Source organism: Notolepis coatsorum (assembly GCF_963971535.1).
Source record: "Notolepis coatsorum genome assembly, chromosome: 11".
Lineage (NCBI taxonomy): Eukaryota > Metazoa > Chordata > Actinopteri > Aulopiformes > Paralepididae > Notolepis > Notolepis coatsorum.
Genome location: NC_140175.1, coordinates 85734389 through 85755212, shown reverse-complemented (window position 1 = coordinate 85755212; position 20824 = coordinate 85734389). Strand labels below are relative to the sequence as shown.

The window sequence follows — 20824 nt, the reverse complement described above, 5'->3', positions numbered from 1 at the left end:
TTCACTGGATTTGTTTCTCTGGTATCCAAATCCAAACCACGGTATAACTGATGCTTAAGCATTAATACAACCAGACAGCCTTAAGTGTCTATTCAAAACCTGTAATTCTCAAATCTCAATGGTGACATAACCTCTCAAGATTGCATTTTTAAGGAGCGATGATGTCATTAAAGCATCATACCACTCTAATATTGACCGCTCACCATTAGCAGAGATTGACCTTATCTTCAACAAATGTTGTGTACATATATTATGTCTATACAGTGTATACTTAGTAGATCTCAGCCTACATTTTTAAACACATTCACATTGACTAGTTCACACTTTTGAAAGTCACTACAGTATGTTGTTTACTTGATCTAAAATGACTGTATTACTCTAATACAAGCCATTACATTTTTTTATCAAATCACCTCTTCTTACCGAGTCCCGTGGTTGGAGTTCTGGACAGAGTCTGAACTCGGAAGCTTGTGGAAATCTATTTGCTCTCTTTTTTGTGTTTGTGTATAACTACCACAGCCTTGAACCAGGCAACGCACCATTTATATTCGTCCTACAGCTTCTTTGTTTCCAGCAGAGTGCGAGTCCAACTTCCTCTTCCTGTTTACAAATTCACACATGTCTGAGGTGTAAATTTCGGCCAATCGTTGACCTCCATTATACTTTGTTGTGATTGATAGCTAGGAGGGCAGAACCAGAGCCAAGGGAGCCATTTTTCTTTTAAAATGTTACACTTGGAAAAAGATTTCCTCACAAGTGCTACAACTAAAAACTTTGCTTGAAGAGGGCTTTTAATGATAGTGAGTTTTAGCTAACATTAACACACATTTTCAGGTACATTCTGTAATGTTTATTGAAAATTGACCAAATGTAATACAAACACAATATCTAAAAAATTACAATATATGAATTATGTAATAATCTTTTTTGTGCTCAGATTTTATTTTTATTTTTTTCCTTCACATGAAACAAGACAAAACACAATACAGTAGTAATAATAATAATAACAAGACTTCACAGGACAATAACAGCAATAATGACAATAAATAGAAATAATAAAATAATAAAAACAGAATATAAAATGTAATTATATTGCCACAGACATTACAAAAGACGTTTCTCCCCCCCACCCCAAGACCCCTCAGGACCAACACCCCGACCCCACTTTGCCGCTAGATCATGCCATGAAATATTGGAGAGTCGAGGTGCCATGGGCACTTGATAGTACAAGACCTCTGTGCGTTACGCCATGTTTGAATCACATGGGAGATGATAGGACCAAATTGTAATCGACATTTTGTAATCTGGGTGTTATATATATATTTTATCTTGAAATCTTTGTGGATAGACTGCTGCTTCCACTAAGGCACACCACGACACAGCAATTTCGGGATCAAACCAGTTTATCAAGGGTCTCAGTGAGAAGGACCAGAAATATCATTTAAAATCAGGGATTGCTAGACCCCCGTCCTGTTTTCTACGTTGAGTGGTGGTTCTTTGAATTATGTAATAATATAATGTCATTTTTATTATTATTATTATATTTGGGGGAAATGGTCAAGGTTTATGTAAACTATGTAGCCGAAACTAAGGCCTAAGACAAAAGACTTGATTGAGCACCCAGGCTACAATTTAAGATCTCTTGGTTCCCGGGGAACATTGTATATGAAGCTCATAATAACCGTCTGTCAGTATTCTATAACAAGACACCGTATTACCCGTGATACCATATGGACAGAAGACGCACTCAGCTGATTGTTTCCATCTGGCCCTGTCCTGTAAAAATGAATATCATCTTACCTGCCCTTAGTCTAACCCGCGCAAGATGTTTATGCCTCGATGCCTATGATTTAAATTGATTTCTCCCCTGGCATTACCATCTGTTCAGCAATACCACTTACCTCTTAATGGACCCTTAATCTATCTTGGGTCACCAGGGAGCATTTGTAAATAATAATAAATGTCTTTTATTTTTTAAAGGCCTGAGAGGTTATCTAACTCCCATCGCATGTTTATGGGATGCCTTCTAACCTGGTAGAGCCGAGCGGTCAACCTGGGAATGAACCATAACACACCTAATGGCTTTGTAAACTGTCTCTAAATACCACTGCCGTCACATTTCTGATTGTTAGTAAAAGAAAATGTGGAGAATGTTTTGTAGGATAAGCCACATGTTTTGCAGGAGACATGAGCGCACTGTAAAGGTCATTTAAGGCAAAGGTTCTCCCCTTTATTCTGTATTTTGAGGGGGAATACTGTACTGTTTCAAGTTTCAAGTGTATTTATTTTTATTATATCCTTGACTGTGTAGATGAGTGAAATTCCTTTGTTTCTTGGCTCCTTGCCCTAGCAGCAGCAACAACACAAGTAGTGCAACAATTTATCAATTAGTTTGTAGTTTTAATGCTCAAACTGTAACAGCTGTCTTAGCGTTTTAGGATCACAATCGAGAGGAAAAAAATATATTTCTCTAGCTGAATCTCTCTAGCCGAACTATTCATGCCAGAGTTGAAACACTGAATGCAAAGCATGTTCAGTTTTTTACTGTTGGCTAGCTAGCGAAGTCATGAATCGTTCTGTCTAATGGGGATGGTTTGTCTTACAGGATATCTCTGAAGATTGAACCTGGTAACAGTTCCCCTCGCATGGCCTCTTCTAAAGAAGACCTAGCAGGTAAGGCTATGTGTCTACATCCTCCCTTTGAGCCCCTGTCAGAATCGCCTTGCTTTTTCTGGGCCTGTGATTTATTAGAAGTTTGCACGCCCATGCTCCGCTTCCATCCGAGTTCTCTGAGAATAACAATCTGAAAGGAAATCGACTCTGAACCATTTGAAAGAGGAGTCAAAACACTTTTGTGTTACAGTCAATAGAATAAAGCATCATTGACTGCTCATTACAAAACAACGAGGTGCGGCCTTGACCTCCAGGCAACCCCCCTAGCCCCAAAACCTGGCAGCTGGAGAACTCTCTTTATTCCAAAACGCAGTGTTTTCAGTGTTTCTCTGTGCTGCTGAGGTAATTTTTAATTCTACTATAAGCCAACAGACGGGGATGAATTCCCGGACCATTATATTATAATAACAGACAAATAGAACTGTTAACGGTGAATCATTTTTACAGCTAAAAAGTGTCTGAGAAACCCGGCCCCTGCAGGTTTGTGCCACGGCAGAATGAGGTCAGCAGCTACCGATCCCAGCAGACCCAGTTAGTTACGGCGGGGCCCTGAAGGGCCAGCGACGACTGGCCCCCGTTGACCCATTACGCTGGAGTTGGACGGGGGAGAGGAAACGAGCGGGGGCGCTGGGCGGCCGGCCGGCCCTGAGTAGGCTGAGAAAACACTGGGGCAGGCCTCCAGAGCGCACCAGGCACCGCTCCTGACATTCATCTCTCTCCATCCCTCTGTTTCTCTCTCTGTTTTTATCTCCATCATTTACTCTTTATCTTCCCCGTCCCTCCTCCTCCTCCTATCCTCCCTGTTACCCTCACGCCATCCTCTGAGGTCATTAACGGAGGCGAGGGGCTCCAGTGAATCATCAGTCCTGAAGGCTATCGAGGAGACGAATGACTCTCTTCCCCTGCGTTTGTAAATCCTCGTCAAGGCCGAGCCGCCAGGGGCGGGGGAGGGGGTGTGTGATTGAAACGCTCCATGTGGACACGTTGCCGAGGGACTGGACCACTTTCTTTATTTTCATTCCTCCCCCCCGGTCTGTGTTTTGGGGGGGTTAATTTGAAGGGTGCTACGGTGACGTAATAGAGTTGGAACGTGCCTACAGGAGGATTTGGGTCGGGGGGTATGAGGAGAGCCTGGAGAGCTGAACAAACTATAGCCGTGTGGGTGTGTGTGTGCGTGTGCGTGTGTGTGTGTGCGTGTGCATCACAGTGCATAGACAGGTAATCAGACTGTTGGCTTGAGCGAGAGCACTTGGCAGCTGTTGTTAAGTGACCCTCCATCATAGAGGCCGCTCAGTGTGTATGTACTGGTAGGTGTGTTTACATTAGCACTATTTAACCAGGTGAGTCTATTATAACCATAGTCTCGGTGGAGGATAATGGGCCCTTACCAACCTGTCAATCTCTGTAAAGAGAAATGAATACCTAAAGAAATGGCTAGAGTGGATTAGGTGGGTTACTTGTGTCAATAATAAGGGAAATTGTATGAGGGGTCATTATTGTGCCCCGGGACAGTGCAGTCGACGTCTGTGAACATGCACTGGTCTCTTCCTAATGCTAGAACTCAGAGAACATTCAAAATGTACAATGAATGGGACATTGATTTTATAGAGCCAAATGTTGGGTTCTCACCGTTTTGTATTCTAGTATTGCTAACCGGTTTGAACCAGAATTGAGATGTTTTGTCTTTGGAGCCGCAGATGGTTTTTAACAACTGATGAGCAAGGGGAATTGTTTGGCCAAAACTCATTTGTCTGACAGCCATGCCATCCATAGCCAAATAGTTTGGTTCCAGTGAAGCCCATATCATTTGACTGTCAAACAATGGTCTGTATAGCTAGTTAATTATGATTTTCATAATTTATTTAGTTATGTTCAACCTAGACCCTATTTTTCAACCATCTGGTGTCATACTGACATGTATGTCTATAGCAATTGACATATAAATTCCTCCGGGTTCGAACACAGTACTCAGGCAGGCTTGAAACAACTTGGTCTTGTTTATTGCACAACAATATACTGTATATATATACATAACACAGAACCCACACCTGCTGCTTTACTGGCTACCCGACGGCATCCACTGGTCAAACTCATCCAAATAATATCACCGAGTCCGATTGGGTCGCCTACTACCAGTCAGCTCCAGTGCTCACGCTCTGCTCCGTGGTCAGAGGGCGGTCCCAGTCTCACTGTGGAAATAAAAGAGAGTTGAGTTTATTTTATCTCGAACAATCAACCATATAAAAACACAATACAAATTATAAACTAAAGAAACCAATTTAAAATGAAATCTTACATTCTTCATTAAATGATAAACAAATGAGTTTGAGAAGGAGCAGAAGGAAGCAAATGCTTATCTAGTCCTGCCCCTTTCTCACAATACCATACATAAACTAAATCTCTTACAAACCTAAAATAACAAACAAAATAAACATAAAATAATTATAATAATAACCCAAATAGAAATAAAAATATATAAAATAACAACTTTAGAGCTCCTCATTTTTGTACTCATCAATGAGAGTTTTCCTATATCTATTTTTGAACTGTACAATGTTCTTGCTCATTTTTGTTTCTTCATCTAAGCCATTCCACAGGATTACACCACAAAGCGAAATACACAAACCTTTAACACATTGACCGCCGGAGGTCGCTGTGGACGTATGGCCGTTTGTGCCAGCGCTGTAATGCAATGGGGGTAGATGCCGGTGTCTGTAGTGCTAAAACTATATTAAATATTATAGCTATGGATCTAATAACACCGTCGATTATAATTTTTTCATCCATACATTTCCGTTTTATACCGTGGTGAATATGAGTATACTACTGCAGCGCTCCGAAACTGATCATGGCCCTGTACTTCACTACTTTGTGAATTGGTGTGATGAGAATTACTTGGACCTCAATGTCTCTAAGACTAAGGACATGATAATTGACTTCAGACACAATCCCGATCATCAAGCCAGTGTAGCTAGTGTAATTCACGATGAGGACGTCCAGATTGTTGAATCGTACAAATATCTGGGAACTGTGTTTGACTGTAAACTGAAGTTCAACTTAAATACAGTCTATTGTTAAAAAAGGTCAGCAGAGGATCTACCTGCTGAGAAAGCTGAACTATTTTAATGTTAGTGCGAAGATCCTGAGCACTTTTTATAGTTATTTTATTGAAAGCCTCCTAACTTTTTCTTTTATCTGCTGGTTCAGTGGCCTGTCTATTAAAGATAGGAACAGCCTACAGTACACGTATAGTGAAAGTGTGCTCCAAAATAATTGGAGAGACCTATGTTCTTTCTGGACGGACCAGGTGGTCAAGAAGGGGACGAGCATCACATCAACCCCTCCATGCTCTGTCTCAGAAGTTTTCACTGTTGCCTTCTGGCCGCCGTTATGACGTCCCACCAAGTAGGACCAACCGCTACGCCAAATCTTTTGTCCCCTCGGCTATCAGACTTTTAAACACAGACAGTAGTCATTTTAAGTAGCCTTTTGCACTTGGTTGTCTGTTTTAACTTTTACTTTGCTGGATTGTGTATCACATGGAGTGTTTCTCTTTTAATTTTTTTTTGCCGTGCTGTCGTTGAGATGTTTTGTTGTTTGTTTGTCTTTGTTGCTTGTTGCGTATGAAGCTGTAAATATGAATTGCCCCACGCAGGATCAATAAAGTTGTCTGAATCTGAATCTGAATATGAGTATAGTTGTAGAGTGATCCTGTGTAATCCCAGGGAACTCCGTCAAACAGCGCTTTAGTGCAATTCACTAAACACATTGCCTGACGTTTTCTCGCCTGATTATTGAATCAATCTGAAATCAACGCTAGATTATCGGTATTATGTTTCATCATGCATGCACGAAAGGGGGGGGGGGGAAGCCAACGGGACACGGCACACACACACACACACACACAAGTTTCAAGTTTCAAGTTTCTTTAATAGTTGTCATACAGAAGTACAGAATACTTTCATACAAAATGCTTCTTACTGTTACGCTCCAGAGACTGTGCTAGACAAGATAGTATCAAATAACATAGTATAGCATGTAATTTAGAAGTAGAAAATGAGGTCACAGTGTTCAGTATAGACATATGTACAATGTTCGATGCAGAATAGACTTAACTGAGTTACCATATAATATACAATACTATGCAGTGTACTAATGTACAGTACTATATAGTGCAAAGCAGAAATGGGATGAGGTACAATTTAGGTACAATTTACAGTAAGGTGTACGAGTTGTAGTGCAATTCTTCATCAATAAATATAAAGTGTGGGGAGTGGGTGCTACAGTGTGTTTGTTTAAAGTGGGTGTGTGCTATAAAGTGTGTGGAGTGGGTGCTACAGTGTGTTTGTTTAAAGTGAGTGTGTGCGTGTGGATGTGTGTGCTATGTGCGTTTGATGGTTGTTGTTGTGTAGTGTTCATTGTTCGTTTAGCAGCCTGATGGCCTGGGGATAGAAGCTTCTTCTGAGTCTTTCTGTGCTCGCCTTGAGACTCCGGTATCGCTTGCCTGACCGCAGCAGTTCAAAGAGGCAGTTGTTCGGGTGACTGGAGTCTTTAATGATTCTCTTAGCCTTGCCCCTGCAACGCTTGTTGTAAATGTTCTGGAGGGTGGGGAGCCCCCCTCCAATTGTGCGTTCGGCTGAACGTGTCACTCTTTGTAGTCTGCTTCGGTCTTGTGCAGTGCTATTCCCAAACCAGGAGGTGATGTTGCCAGTCAGGATGCCCTCTATTGTACATGAGTAGAAGTTCTTAAGGATCTTCTGACTGACTTGGAACTTCCTTAGGCGCCTGAGGAAGTAGAGGCGTTGTCGTGCCTTCTTCACAACACTGTCAATGTGTGTGGTCCATGTCAAGTCCTCGGATATGTAGGCTCCGAGGTACTTAAAGCTGTTGACTCTCTCGACCGGTGCCCCGTCGATGCACACACACACATGCTGCGATCACGGGAACTTTTTTTTGGATCAACGCAAGATTGATAATATATAGTCCTTACCTTGTCTATGATGTACTGCAAAAAGAATAATCCAATTATCTGATCGCCATTCCAAATACTGGTCGGGGTCGTGTGTCCCACGTTATCCACCAAAGAAAATGAACGGGGGGGGGGGCCTCGTCGATGCATCGTTATAAACGCTTATCTTGCTGGAGTGTTTAGACCCCGCCTGCACGCTGCAGCTCGGCCAGAAAAACAAACCACATTGTTTCAAATGGAGTGCAATAGCGGCCGCAAGGCGTCAGGCGGCGGTATCGCACCGTTGCAGTCTCAGACAGAGTGCAACACAGTCCTACAGCATAGCAGGATGAATTATGAATGGAAATAGCGAATAAAAGAAATAACGATCATAATAACGAGTATATCGTTGTTGCCGGCCAACGATTGGCGGGCTATAGCGAGTTAACTAGTTTTTGGCGCAGAAACGGTTAAGACTAGTGTGGACATAGGGTTGTTTTAAATTATAATTCCTTCTCAAATCATATTTTCCCTCTCGATCCCTAAATATTTTTTTAATATTATTTGGCAGTACATTATTTCTTGCTTTGACCATATGTCCATACATTTCAATGTTTGAGTCTTTAAAAATGTATTATTAGTATGCTCAGTTATTGCTCACGATACCCAACATGATTTACTCTTCTTATTGCTTGAGAGAGATCAATGAAGGAGCTGCACCTGCATCAATGAACCGCCCCCATTGCTGCTTCAGCGAGGCTCTCCAGACCTTCACCTCTGGACCCGACGCGTCTATTCTTATCCTAACGGATTTATGCTTCCGCGTTCGCGTTTTGCTAATCTGATTGGCCACTGACGTTTCTGGTGCGATCTGATTGGCCACTGACGTTTCTGGTCATGTGACATGTGCGCCCAATCGCGTGACGCGCCCATTTCCGCCTCGAACAGCAGCAAACGACCTAGCGCCTAGTTTATCACTGGTTAAGCTTAGGCGACTCTGTCGAAGTTGGTTAAGGTTAGAGTTTGGAATCAGGGCTGGCGTTCTATCGCCCTGCTCTAAGACAAACTCTAACCTTAACCAACTTCGAAAGAGTGCCTAAGCTTAACCGGCGAAAGAATTTGCCGTCACACGATTGGCGCAACCAGAAACGTCAGTGGCCAATCAGAGCGCAAAACGCGAACGCGGAAGCATAAATCCGTTAGGATAAGAATAGACGCGGACCCGACACCAGAACCAGCCCTCCTCCCACAATGTCCTTTCATAGTCATTTTAGAGTTAAATATATATATGGCTGCTTTTGAGGACATGTTTTGTCTCTTATAGAATCAATCGGTATGATGCTGGTCTCTAGATTATAAAACAAACCGGTTTATCCTTTAACAATGCAGCTAATAGCAGTCTAATCATTCTGCTCTAGTCTGTTGTAATTCAACACCGCTAACTCGAGGAACGGAGCAAATTTCTTCTGCGTTGCAATGTCTGAGCAGGCCCACCTGGGGTGGATTATGGGATTAATTTGTGATTGTTGCCTCGGTAACCTGCGTATCCATCCTCCAGGCACGAGATGTGAATCTATATATGTTTATAGAACAATAACCACGTCACCTCAGTATGAGCAATTATGACATTCAGAACGTGTTAGAAAAGCTCTCATTCAAGACGTGCTCCAAATTAAGAAATGCCTATAATTCTGTGCCAAGAGTAGAAATAGTTCCAGTTGCAGTAACAGACGGGGACATCGGTATTCCATTTAGGGAAGGAAAACGCATATGAGCTCATGACATGAGCTATTACTTGGCAAACGTCTGTTGGAAAACATTTGTTGTCAGTTACCACAAAAAAAAGAAAAGAAAGTGTCACCTTCTGGTGGATGGAGATTATCACCTGTTATATCTCTTGGGCTCCTGAGGTGCAAATGAATTAATTCCCTGTAATTTGCAGCAGACGACGAGGTTGTGTGTGAGGAGGCCCCCGGGTGACTCACCAGCTGCTGCCTGACCACAGCATGGCTGTGATGGTGGTGATGATGGTGATGATGATGATGATGATGATGGTGATGATGATGGTGATGATGGTGATGGTGATGATGGCTGTGATGGTGATGATGGTGATGATGGTGGTGATGATGGTGATGATGGTGATGATGATGATGATGATGGTGATGATGATGGTGATGATGGTGATGATGGTGATGGTGATGATGGCTGTGATGGTGATGATGGTGATGATGGTGATGGTGATGATGATGATGGTGATGATGGTGATGATGATGATAATGGTGATGATGGTGATGATGATGGTGATGATGGTGGTGATGGTGATGAGGGGTGGGGGGAGGGGTAACTGTACATTGGAGGGGGTTGGGTTAGGACATTTACAGGGGCCAGTTTCGAATTGCAGTCTCCCGTAGGTGTTCTTTGAGAGCGGTTTTGAAAGTGGGTAGTGATTCACATTCCTTTACAGCTGTGGGTAGGGCGTTCCACATTGATGTGGCATAATTGCAAAACCTTTGAGGTGCTTTGGTACCATGAGGTGCAAGCATAGTCGTAGTACTCTGGTTTACCCAGGTGTAATGATAGTTTGTTATCAGCGAGCCAGGTGCAGATTCTGCCTAGTTCCGAGCTGAGGGTTTTTTCAACCTGTAACTTGTTCTTGTCAGAGACCAGCAGGGCTGAGTCGTCCGCCAACAGGAACAAGTTGCAGTCACAAGCTGACGACATGTCATTTGCATAAATTAGGAACAGTAGCGGTCCTAGTATGCTTCCTTGTGGAACACCACAGCTCACTGTGAGGGGGGGGGATAGGGTACCGTTTACTTCCACCATCTGTTCTCTCCCCTCCAGGTAGGATTGCATCCAGCTCACTGATGATCAAAACCAATTGCTTTTAGCTTGTCAATCAGAATGTAGTGAGAGATGTAGTCAGAGATGTAGTCATCATACTGCATACTTATAATGGACTTTGATATGAAAAAGAAAATTCGTCCATACAAACCATAACGTTTGTAATAAACCAAACAGTTTGTAAATCCGTCAAGATTTCAGCGAGTTAAGAGTATTTTTGTTTGTGCAGATCATCACCATAAAGCAGTAGTCGACCCTCGCATGATGGCCACCGGTGAAGTACGCGGGAGACTCCGCCTTGAGCCATCTAGTGTTGTATATCTATGGCTCTCTCCACCAGATCACCTAGGAGTTGCACAACAGTGTGGCAGGGAGGGGCTTGAGGGGCTGCGGCAGGGAGGGGCTTGAGGGGCTGCGGCAGGGAGGGGCTTGAGGGGCTGCGGCAGGGAGGGGCTTGAGGGGCTGCGGCCAGGTCTCCATTTTGCCTCTCGGCTCACGTGGCCCCAACGCCAAACAAGCCTCACCTCAACTCTGTGCCAAGCGGATGAGGTCACCTTACTCACTCTCTCCGTGCACAACAAGGCCAATACGACATGACATATGACTGAATCCAGAAGACATCATCTCCCCACAAGTAGACACACATGGTGTACATGGATATATATATACACACACACACACAGGGACAGGCATAAACACTTAACGGACATCACAACCTCACCTTTTACTTAAATCATACATCAAGCATTAACCCAATTGATACAAAAATTCCATAAACTACACAGGTTCATTTATGGAACACATATTGTGTCTTATAAAACGAAGACACATAATTGCAAATAATATAATTTAAAAAATGGTCTTGAGGCTTCCTCAAACACAGGCAAACGCTTGCGGTAACGTGCGATAAGCTGCCCGGCTGTCTACAGTGTTGTTTGACTCAGGCCATGTTTCCAGAGAGCAACGTGCGTCCGTTAATACCAAACAGACATTGACGTATTCTGAGTCGAGGGATCCATCCAATGAGAAGGGCAGCCAAGATCTCCGCATGCTTCCCATTTAACGTGCCGCTGAGGCCAGCCGTCCTCGGAGTAAAAGCAGAAAACCTCCTGACTGATGTGACCGATAATGGTCCACCCCCCACTGAGTTTGGACAAGTCGATGATATCACTTCATGCGACTAGTCTGGTGCGTCTGCATAGATCTACAGTACCTTGCTGGTTTGTGACTGTATATGTACGCTACGCAAACATCTACCAAACTACTGTTGGTTTGCCAAGCTACTGTAGGACTCCCAAGCTACTGTAGGTTTCCCAAGCTACTGTATATATGCCAAGCTACTGTATATATGCCAAGCTACTGTAGGACTCCCAAGCTACTGTAGGTTTCCCAAGCTACTGTATATATGCCAAGCTACTGTAGGTTTCCCAAGCTACTGTATATATGCCAAGCTACTGTAGGTTTCCCAAGCTACTGTATATATGCCAAGCTACTGTAGGTTTCCCAAGCTACTGTATATATGCCAAGCTACTGTAGGTCTCCCAAGCTACTGTATATATGCCAAGCTACTGTAGGACTCCCAAGCTACTGTATATATGCCAAGCTACTGTATATATGCCAAGCTACTGTAGGTCTCCCAAGCTACTGTATATATGCCAAGCTACTGTAGGACTCCCAAGCTACTGTAGGTCTGCCAAACTACTGTATATATGTCAAGCTATTGTAGGTCTGCCAAACTACTGTAGGTAGACACCAAGCTACTGTAGGTCTCCCAAGCTACTGTATATATGCCAAGCTACTGTAGGACTCCCAAGCTACTGTAGGTCTCCCAAGCTACTGTATATATGTCAAGCTACTGTAGGTCTGTCAAGCTACTAGGGGTGGGAATCGCCAGAGACATCACAATACGATACTATCGCGTTACTTGCGTCACGATACGATAGTATCGCAATACTAAATATACCGCGATACGCTGAGTATTGCAAAAAAATAAGAATTGATCCCATTTTATTTATTACCTTTTTTCAACTGCAAAGTAAAACTTTGTCAACATGTTTTATCTAATCAAATAAAGTTCAGTGTGTTCATCTCACTTCAATCATTTTTATTGCAGAACATGGTATTTTCTCAAGCAGACAGATGTAAACACTGTAATCTGTGTTGCATGTACCTGACAAACTGAACTGTTTGTATTACAGTCATATTCCAACTTAACTGAATGCACGTGTGTGTGTGTGTGTGTGTGTGTGTGTGTGTGTGTGTGTGTGTGTGTGTGTGTGTGTGTGTGGACTACTGTACTATTACAGGTATTGAAATGAACAATGCAACTCCTTATACAATTTTTTATTTTATTTTTTTTATGAATAATTAAATATCGATACTTGCCGTCCCTGTATCAATACAGTATTGTCACGCAAAGTATCGCGATACTACTACGTATCGATTTTTCCCCCACCCCTACAAGTTACTGTAGGTCTGCCAAGTTACTGTAGGTCTCCCAAGTTACTGTAGGTCTACCAAGTTACTGTAGGTCTCCCAAGTTACTGTAGGTCTACCAAGTTACTGTAGGTCTACCAAGTTACTGTAGGTCTACCAAGTTACTGTAGGTCTCCCAAGTTACTGTAGGTCTGCCAAGTTACTGTAGGTCTGCCAAGCTACTGTAGGTCTCCCAAGCTACTGTAGGTCTGCCAAGTTACTGTAGGTCTACCAAGTTACTGTAGGTCTCCCAAGTTACTGTAGGTCTACCAAGTTACTGTAGGTCTACCAAGTTACTGTAGGTCTACCAAGTTACTGTAGGTCTACCAAGTTACTGTAGGTCTGACTTGCACAGTATCTAGAGATGGCATAGTGGTCTAGGGCAATAATTAAACATTATTGTTTAGCATCTTTCAATGTGATCATATTGTGATAAAATGGTGATATACATTTCCCTCATATCACCCAGCCATAGTCGAGACCCTAAAATATCCTCGTGATTTATTCTTACCGTATATCTATCTATCCACATCTGTCTGTACATATTGTACCTGCATATAATCCTGTTTACATATCTGTAGATACTATATCTATATCTGTACATATCCCCTACCTACTCTTACTAGTTATGATGCTGGCCAGTATGATTTACTACCATAGTGTCTTTATATACCTGTATCACTGTACATAATTAATACTACAACTATGTACATACATCTGATTAGCACTATTACTCATTAGTACTGACTTATATATTTTATTTTGTTTAATCACCTGTACATTTTATATTACTATTGCACTCTAATGATTAATATATATATTTCCGTCATATCACCCAGCCCTAGTCAAGACCCACATATGCTGTACTGTATCTGTTCACTCAGTGATGACTGCTGAGGAGGCCTTCAGTCTCATGTCTCCTTTTCCTCTGTCTTTCTCACGCTACAGATAGGCTATAACTCTACTGTTATTGCAGGTGTCATAGGTGCTGTTTGAGGTTTGCTTGTTAGACCTCTGCTCAAGAAACCACTCGCCAAGAGCCATTAGGAGGAAGTAGCTGACGTACTTGTGCGTGTTGTGAGGAGTAGATTGCTCCAGTATGTGGAATCCTTGTTTGTTTAATGTTCTCACAATATGCTGCATACTACGCTACTGATTAGGTCTGCTGGTGAGATTGCAGATGCATGTGGGGGAGATTGTGTCAGTTCAGTCAGTATTCCTGAACAAATGCAATGCAAGGTTGAGATTAGATAAAAATGCATTGTCATTATACAGCACAAGTACAACGAAGTTTGGCATCCAACCAGAGTGCAAATGTAAAAGTGCAGTAGTAAGTCAAGTCAAGTCAAGTCAAGAGTTTTATTTGTCACGGCATACAAGTATACAATGAAATGCGGGTGGTCTTGCCCGCAACGATGTGCAATACAGTAGTACAACATATAATAGAATCCAATAAAAACAACATTGTGCAATAGACAGGTAATATAGTGGGACATCTCGGTATCTGTACATAGTTATTTACAGAGCATGTAGGACATGTTAGGTCCTTTGGTAGTGCAATACACTGTTACTGTTGCTATACTATTTTTAAAGTGACCTTTCCTTTGTGGCCCTAAGTGTGGGCGTGTGCAGCATGAGTGCCTGCTCATGTTAAAGTGGCTGCTAGTGTGCAAGCGTGCACAGCGTGCGTGTCGTGTGTGTGCTCATGTGTGTAATACACCTGTAATACAATGTACAGGTGATTAAACTGTGTATAAAAATATATAAATTACTGTACTACTGTAATGTAGTACTAATTTATACAGTGATACAGGTATAAAGACACTATGGTAGTAAGTCATACTGGCCAGCAGCGTAACTAGTAAGAGTAGGTAAGAGATATGTACAGATTTAGATATAGTATTAATATGTACAGTGATACAGGTATAAAGACACTATGGTAGTAAGTCATACTGGCCAGCAGCGTAACTAGTAAGAGTAGGTAAGGGATAGATATAGATATAGTATCTATAAAAAGGTCATATTTGATTTAAAGGTGCTGTAAGTGGTATCCTTGTGCTAAAGTCAGCAAAACTACCACAACAAGAAGCACTTACTGCATCAGAGGTCAAGTCAAGGCTCATATTATGGTAATACTAGTGACCTTTAGAAGGTGTATAAAGAAAGTTGTGTTGAAAAAAAATCTTTTTATTTTCGTTGTACTGTACTTGTGCTGTATAATTACGATACATTTGAATCTAATCTTTATATATATATATATACATTTACATTTAGTCATTTAGCTGATGCTTTTATCCAAAGTGACTTACAAGTTCTGTACGACAAGTCATCAGGAAGGGCACAACTCTATCAGCTGAGTAACAACAATATACTGTCTGGATATATAATATTATATGTATTCTCAAAGGTGTAACCCATCAATAAACATGGTTCACTTATGAAAGTCTGATTTTTTTCTGGCCAATCATTCGTTCTTCGATCCAACCCATACATACACACATTTAAAGCAGGTGACCATTGCTGTGTTTGGCAAGGCACTGCCTGTCGTAGGGAAAGTATTTAACCAGCACAGTACATTCCCATGTGTGAGAACATCCTTTGATTTGTAGAACCCCCTAAAATTTGTCAAAATTACATACATTTTACCGCATTTCCTCTGCCATATTTCACATATTTTTCTCTTTTTTTTTTACTGTGCAATGCCTCCCTAAACACTAAGTATGGTGTCATACATATTTTTAACACCTGTAGAAGAGGTTCATAATGCATACTACCCTGCGATGAAGGTTTTACGGCCGCATTACCTCACACGTAAGGAATTTGCGCTTCGGAATTATTTAAAAGACTGGATATATGTTCTATATGTCCTTCAGTGTTCATTTGAAACAGTGCAGAACCTGGATTATTTATATAGTAACGGAGCACATGTGGCTATATTGTTTGTGTAGTTGTGAATTTGGACGTATTTATACACTGATAAACGGCCGTACTGTAAGATAGTTAAAACCACAGTCTGTCTGTACATGAACATGGGCCATAAACGTATCACTATTCCTCCATGTAGCGTGGATATGGGAAAGGACCCTGGGTGGTTGGTGAGGTCTAGACGAGACGGGGAGGCTCAACTAGATTTGCAGGTGGGCCACTTTGAAAAGTCTATTGATGTTTGTGGGCCAGAGCGACTGGGGACGAGGTGGGGAGTTTGTGCATGCATGCTTGTTGCTGCATATTAGACCCAAGTTATGCCTGTATGGATGTTCTGTTGTTTATAAGTTATGAACCAGGATACTTACATTGCAGTCTCAGTTTTACAGATATACCTAATTTATGCAACTCCAAAATATATATATATATAATTTTTTTTATCACATCTGCATGGTCTCGACCCTAAACTACATAAAACTAGCATAAATCTGATATGGCTATAAATCTTGAGATCCTTACGGCTCCAGTGAGCCCAATTACATTCAGCCATCTTCAGGTGAAAGGACAAGGGAACATTGTAATTGGCCTTGCTGATTTTTTCTTCCCCCATCAAAATGTCACGACTTGAACTGGAGCAAAGATTTTGTCACTTTTCCGGTAACCTAGAAACGGCTGGTAATAGTATGTACCTATTCCTCAAGATCTCTAGTTTTATATAGCGATACATATCTTTGCTCTAAATGTACAAATTAGCCCACTAGAGTCTCTGAAAGACGGCGATATACGCTCGTCTTAAGAGGGTTCAAATCGAATATTGTTTTGGAAATGTTAACCATTAAACGTCCTTGCGGGCCACTGAAAGAGTCGCAGCACTCGAGTAGCACTGATCCGCTGCCCTGCTGAGTGAGTCCTGGATGTATTGAGAGTTTAATATAACATCTCTGCAGACTGCAGTATATGAATCTTAACTAGTCAAATGTATTACTGAGCTGAGCTTTTGCATGCGTTGCCGTGGCTGATTTGAATGGCCCCAGTAGGCTTTAGTTTAGGGGACGGAGGTTGACTCACAGGTTCCACTGGCTGAAAAGGCACATGGCGGCACCACAGGCTCTCACCCAGCCACAGTGTCCAGCCAGGTTGCTAACGTGTGGACGGACTGATGATGGATTTATGTGGAGAGGCTCAAAACACAGGCTGATTCTATATAACCAACACGGGTCAGGAGCCTGTATGAGTCCAAACTCCGATAACTTTGATATACAATAATATCTGATTTGAGAGGAAGGGACTGTGGACTGAATGCCACACAGCCTCACTGTCCTACACACACACTTGTCATTGACCAGCAGGGGTGTAAAAAGTACCCAGAAATTATACTTGAAAAGTGAAAGTATGGGTACCGTCTCAAAATCGTACTCAAGTAAAAGTATCTGGCTAAAAACACACTTGAGTAAAAGTTAAAAAAAAGTTTCTACTTTTAAATGTACTTAAGTACTAAAAAGTAAAAGTAAAAACGTTTTTATATTCCCGGGGAATGAAATGTTCCGTTTCGTCCTCTTCATCACTCGTACTATCGTCTGTGACCATCTGCTGTAGCTTGTCACTCTGACTGTCTATTCTTCTGATAGCAGGTGTTTAATCAAATATCCCCGCTTTCTAGTCTTGCACAAGGACCAATCAGCATGGGTGTGGGCGGGTTCATTTTCCATTGATGGGGATTATTTGATTGGCTGTTTTTAAATAAAGTGCGGCCGCAGGATTAATAACGTTAACGTTAGTTTGGCCAGAGAAACAAATATACTAATTAAAATTGTTGGGCCTGCGAGATTTGTACTTTGTAGGTCTGCATTTTAAATGTAGGGAGTAAAAAGTATGTTTTTTTTTCTGAAATGTAATTGAGTAAAAGTACAAGTATACAAACCTAATAATACTTGAGTAAAGTACAAATCCCCCAAAAACAGTACTTAAGTATTGTAACAAAGTACAATTACTCAAGTACTTTACACCCCTGTTGACCAGTTTATGAGCAGCTTACTTTCTGTCCTCTTGAGGCGTGACACGTTGCTGATGTACTCGCTGTGACGATGTAAACAGGAAGTTTAGGGTCACCTGCCCAAATAGGTTTGAAACCCCTGGAATAAACACAATATACATCATTGACTAAATGGTAAGACCTGATAAGACCCTGCATGGACATTCATAGACATCTGTGATATTCTACACCCAGACCCCCACGCTGTGGCTCACTTGCCCCATCTAGTGGTCTGGGCGCGTATCAGAAGTAAGGTTAGAAACAACGACAGAACCAACAGGAGCTTGTCCTGATAGTGATAGATCTCTGGTTCCACCACTTAATGCCCACTTTGACAAGAATTTGTCATTAGTTGTTTCACTTTCTGTGCAGGTCTGTTTTTTTTTTATCTTTTTAGATTAGATTAGAATAGAATAGATTAAAATGTATTGTCATCATACAGCACAAGCACAGTACAACGAAAATAAGTTGTCATCCAACCAGAGTGCAAATGTAACAATAAAGTGAAACAGTAATATACAATGTACAGGTGATTAAACTGAATATAAAATATATAAATAAGTACTACTGTGTAATGGTGCTAATCAGATGTATGTACAGAGTTGTAGTATTAATATGTACAGTGATACAGGTATAAAGACAATTATGGTAGTAAGTAAGTCATACTGGCCAGCAGCGTAACTAGTAAGAGTAGGTAAGGCATATGTACAGATATAGATATAGTATCTACAGATATGTAAAAAGGATTATATGTAGGTATGTACAGACAGATGTGGATATATATGTATACGGTAAGAATAAATGTGTATATATATATATACATACAGTACGTATATACAGCATTATTTTACATGCTATCATACAGAGTTATATGGGTTATATGCAGGTGTATAAGTAGGTAGGTTTAAAGAAGGATTATTATGCAGGTATATTCAGACAGATATGGATATATATAAATGTATATATATGTCATATACAGCACTATTGTACATGCTATCATACAAAGTTATATGGGTAGACTATAGTATGAGGTAGGTAGTTATAATGTTCTCTAAGAAATGTAATTAGCGCTTAATTTGTTTCAGTGTCTCTTGGGTAACATCGTACGTCTCTGTGGACGTCCAGTGTGGTTCTAAGATAAGATAAGATAAGATAAGATAAGATAAGATAAGATATTCCTTTATTGATCCCCTTGGGGAAATTCAGGCATCATAGCAGCATGGGGGTAGGGGAGGCACAGGTAGTAAGAAAGCAGTGTAAACAATATAACAAATCAATATAATTAACTCTGGACATGTGCATATGGGAAACAAGGAGGTGCGAGATGAGGGTATGTATGCCCTCTGTTATATTTGCCCTACAATAAATAGTTACAATATATAATCTAATCCAATAATCTAAATCTAATCTAATATATAATCTAAAAAAACGAAATGCTAAATATATGCAATATATAATCTAATAATCTAAATCTCAAATATAATCAAAAAATGCTAAATATATGATCTGATGAAGTATACAGTATTCACATAAGGTGCGGTATGCATATTGTCCTTTTAGGTGGGAGTCAGCTACTAGGTTCCTAGTAGTTGGATGTCTGGCAGCAGTCCCTGCCCACTATTGTGGAGCCTGATGGCCGCTGGTATGAAGGACTGGCCGAGGCGGTTAGTTGAGTGTCGGGGGGGGGGTGTATGAGTCTGTGACTGAACGTGCTTCTCATCTTGACTAGCTCGTCATATACATTTATTTTTATAAACGTGTTCAGTGTCGTTCAGGAGAGCGCTGCCACACACAGAGATTTCCCTCCCAGACGCCCGTCTCCCGGCAGGCTTTCTGGTCTCATACACGGTTAATGACGTCTCCCCCGGCAACGAGCGGCTCCCTGCTCCCCGATCAAAGGGGTCACCAGCTTTTGATGTTTGATTAGTTGGTTTTGTCTGCCCTTTGAGCCGACCGGGGTGACCCCAAATAGTTATGGTCTTGTATACGGGTGTGTTGGTTTTAGTTTGTGAGAGTAGTGTTTATGTCAAGGACGTGTTTTTGTTATGTCTCATTCTTGGGGTCAGCAGGGTGTCGAGCGGCCTGAGAAACTACCGGTATTAAAGAGAACCCTTTTCTGTGACGTCTGAACTACAGTTATTATTGTCACTTAAAGGTGCACTATGTAATTTTGAGAGCGACAATTGAGCCTGCTAGTATGATGTAATTCTTTGAAGTAGAGTCTATCTCATTTATCATAATCATAATAATCATATCATAAGAAAAATCTATTTGAAGCACTGTGAAAAAGCAGATGCTTTTTTTTAAACACTTTCTGTTTTAGTTATTATTGTCTTCACCAAACACTTGTCACATTGTGTGGGAAAAGGTTTCAACTTTATACTCCGGTTTCCCCTAAAAACACCTGTAGGATTCTTCATTGAAACTAGTTTTAGGGATGTTTGTACAGAGAGGGTGGAGAAAAAACATTGTGTTTCATGAAAGGATTGCTGCATTGAAAACGAATAATAATCAACATAATAATATGACTTGTTCTGTATCGTTAGTGGCTTAGCTTGGCTTCGCCTTCTGCACTATCTCGCGTACGTGCACGCGTACTGAATAAACCACAAATGTACCTCTAATACCAGTATTAGTCTGACCACACCCCTCATCAGCTTACCTTCATAAGCAGGTGTGTGGTCACCTGCTCTCCTCCTTCTCGCTTTCACCACAAGGAAGAGGTGCCTCGGTAGATCCCCACACTTGACACCATGATGGAAGAAATTGGATTAGGAACAGCTTGGGAAACAAGGATACGTTGACATCATATCTTTATTTTCTCTCTCACTATTTTCGAGAAAATACGGCGATATTGTCTTCGTACTGGAGTGTCTAGAAGATGATGATCATTCTACAAACCCTCCACCGGTTTTCGTATTGGGAGC

General features: G+C 41.4%; 1 protein-coding gene across 1 annotated transcript in view; it reads left to right on the top strand.

Moving 5' to 3' along the window:
• The window catches only part of LOC311236352 (ras-specific guanine nucleotide-releasing factor RalGPS1), a gene marked incomplete at its 5' end in the record, with an annotated part of 298894 nt that overhangs the window by 257775 nt on the left and 20295 nt on the right, over positions 1-20824 (top strand). Inside the window, 1 exon segment of the mRNA XM_084324001.1 lies at positions 2606-2673. Within this exon segment, the coding sequence (XP_084180127.1) occupies positions 2606-2673 (68 nt within the window).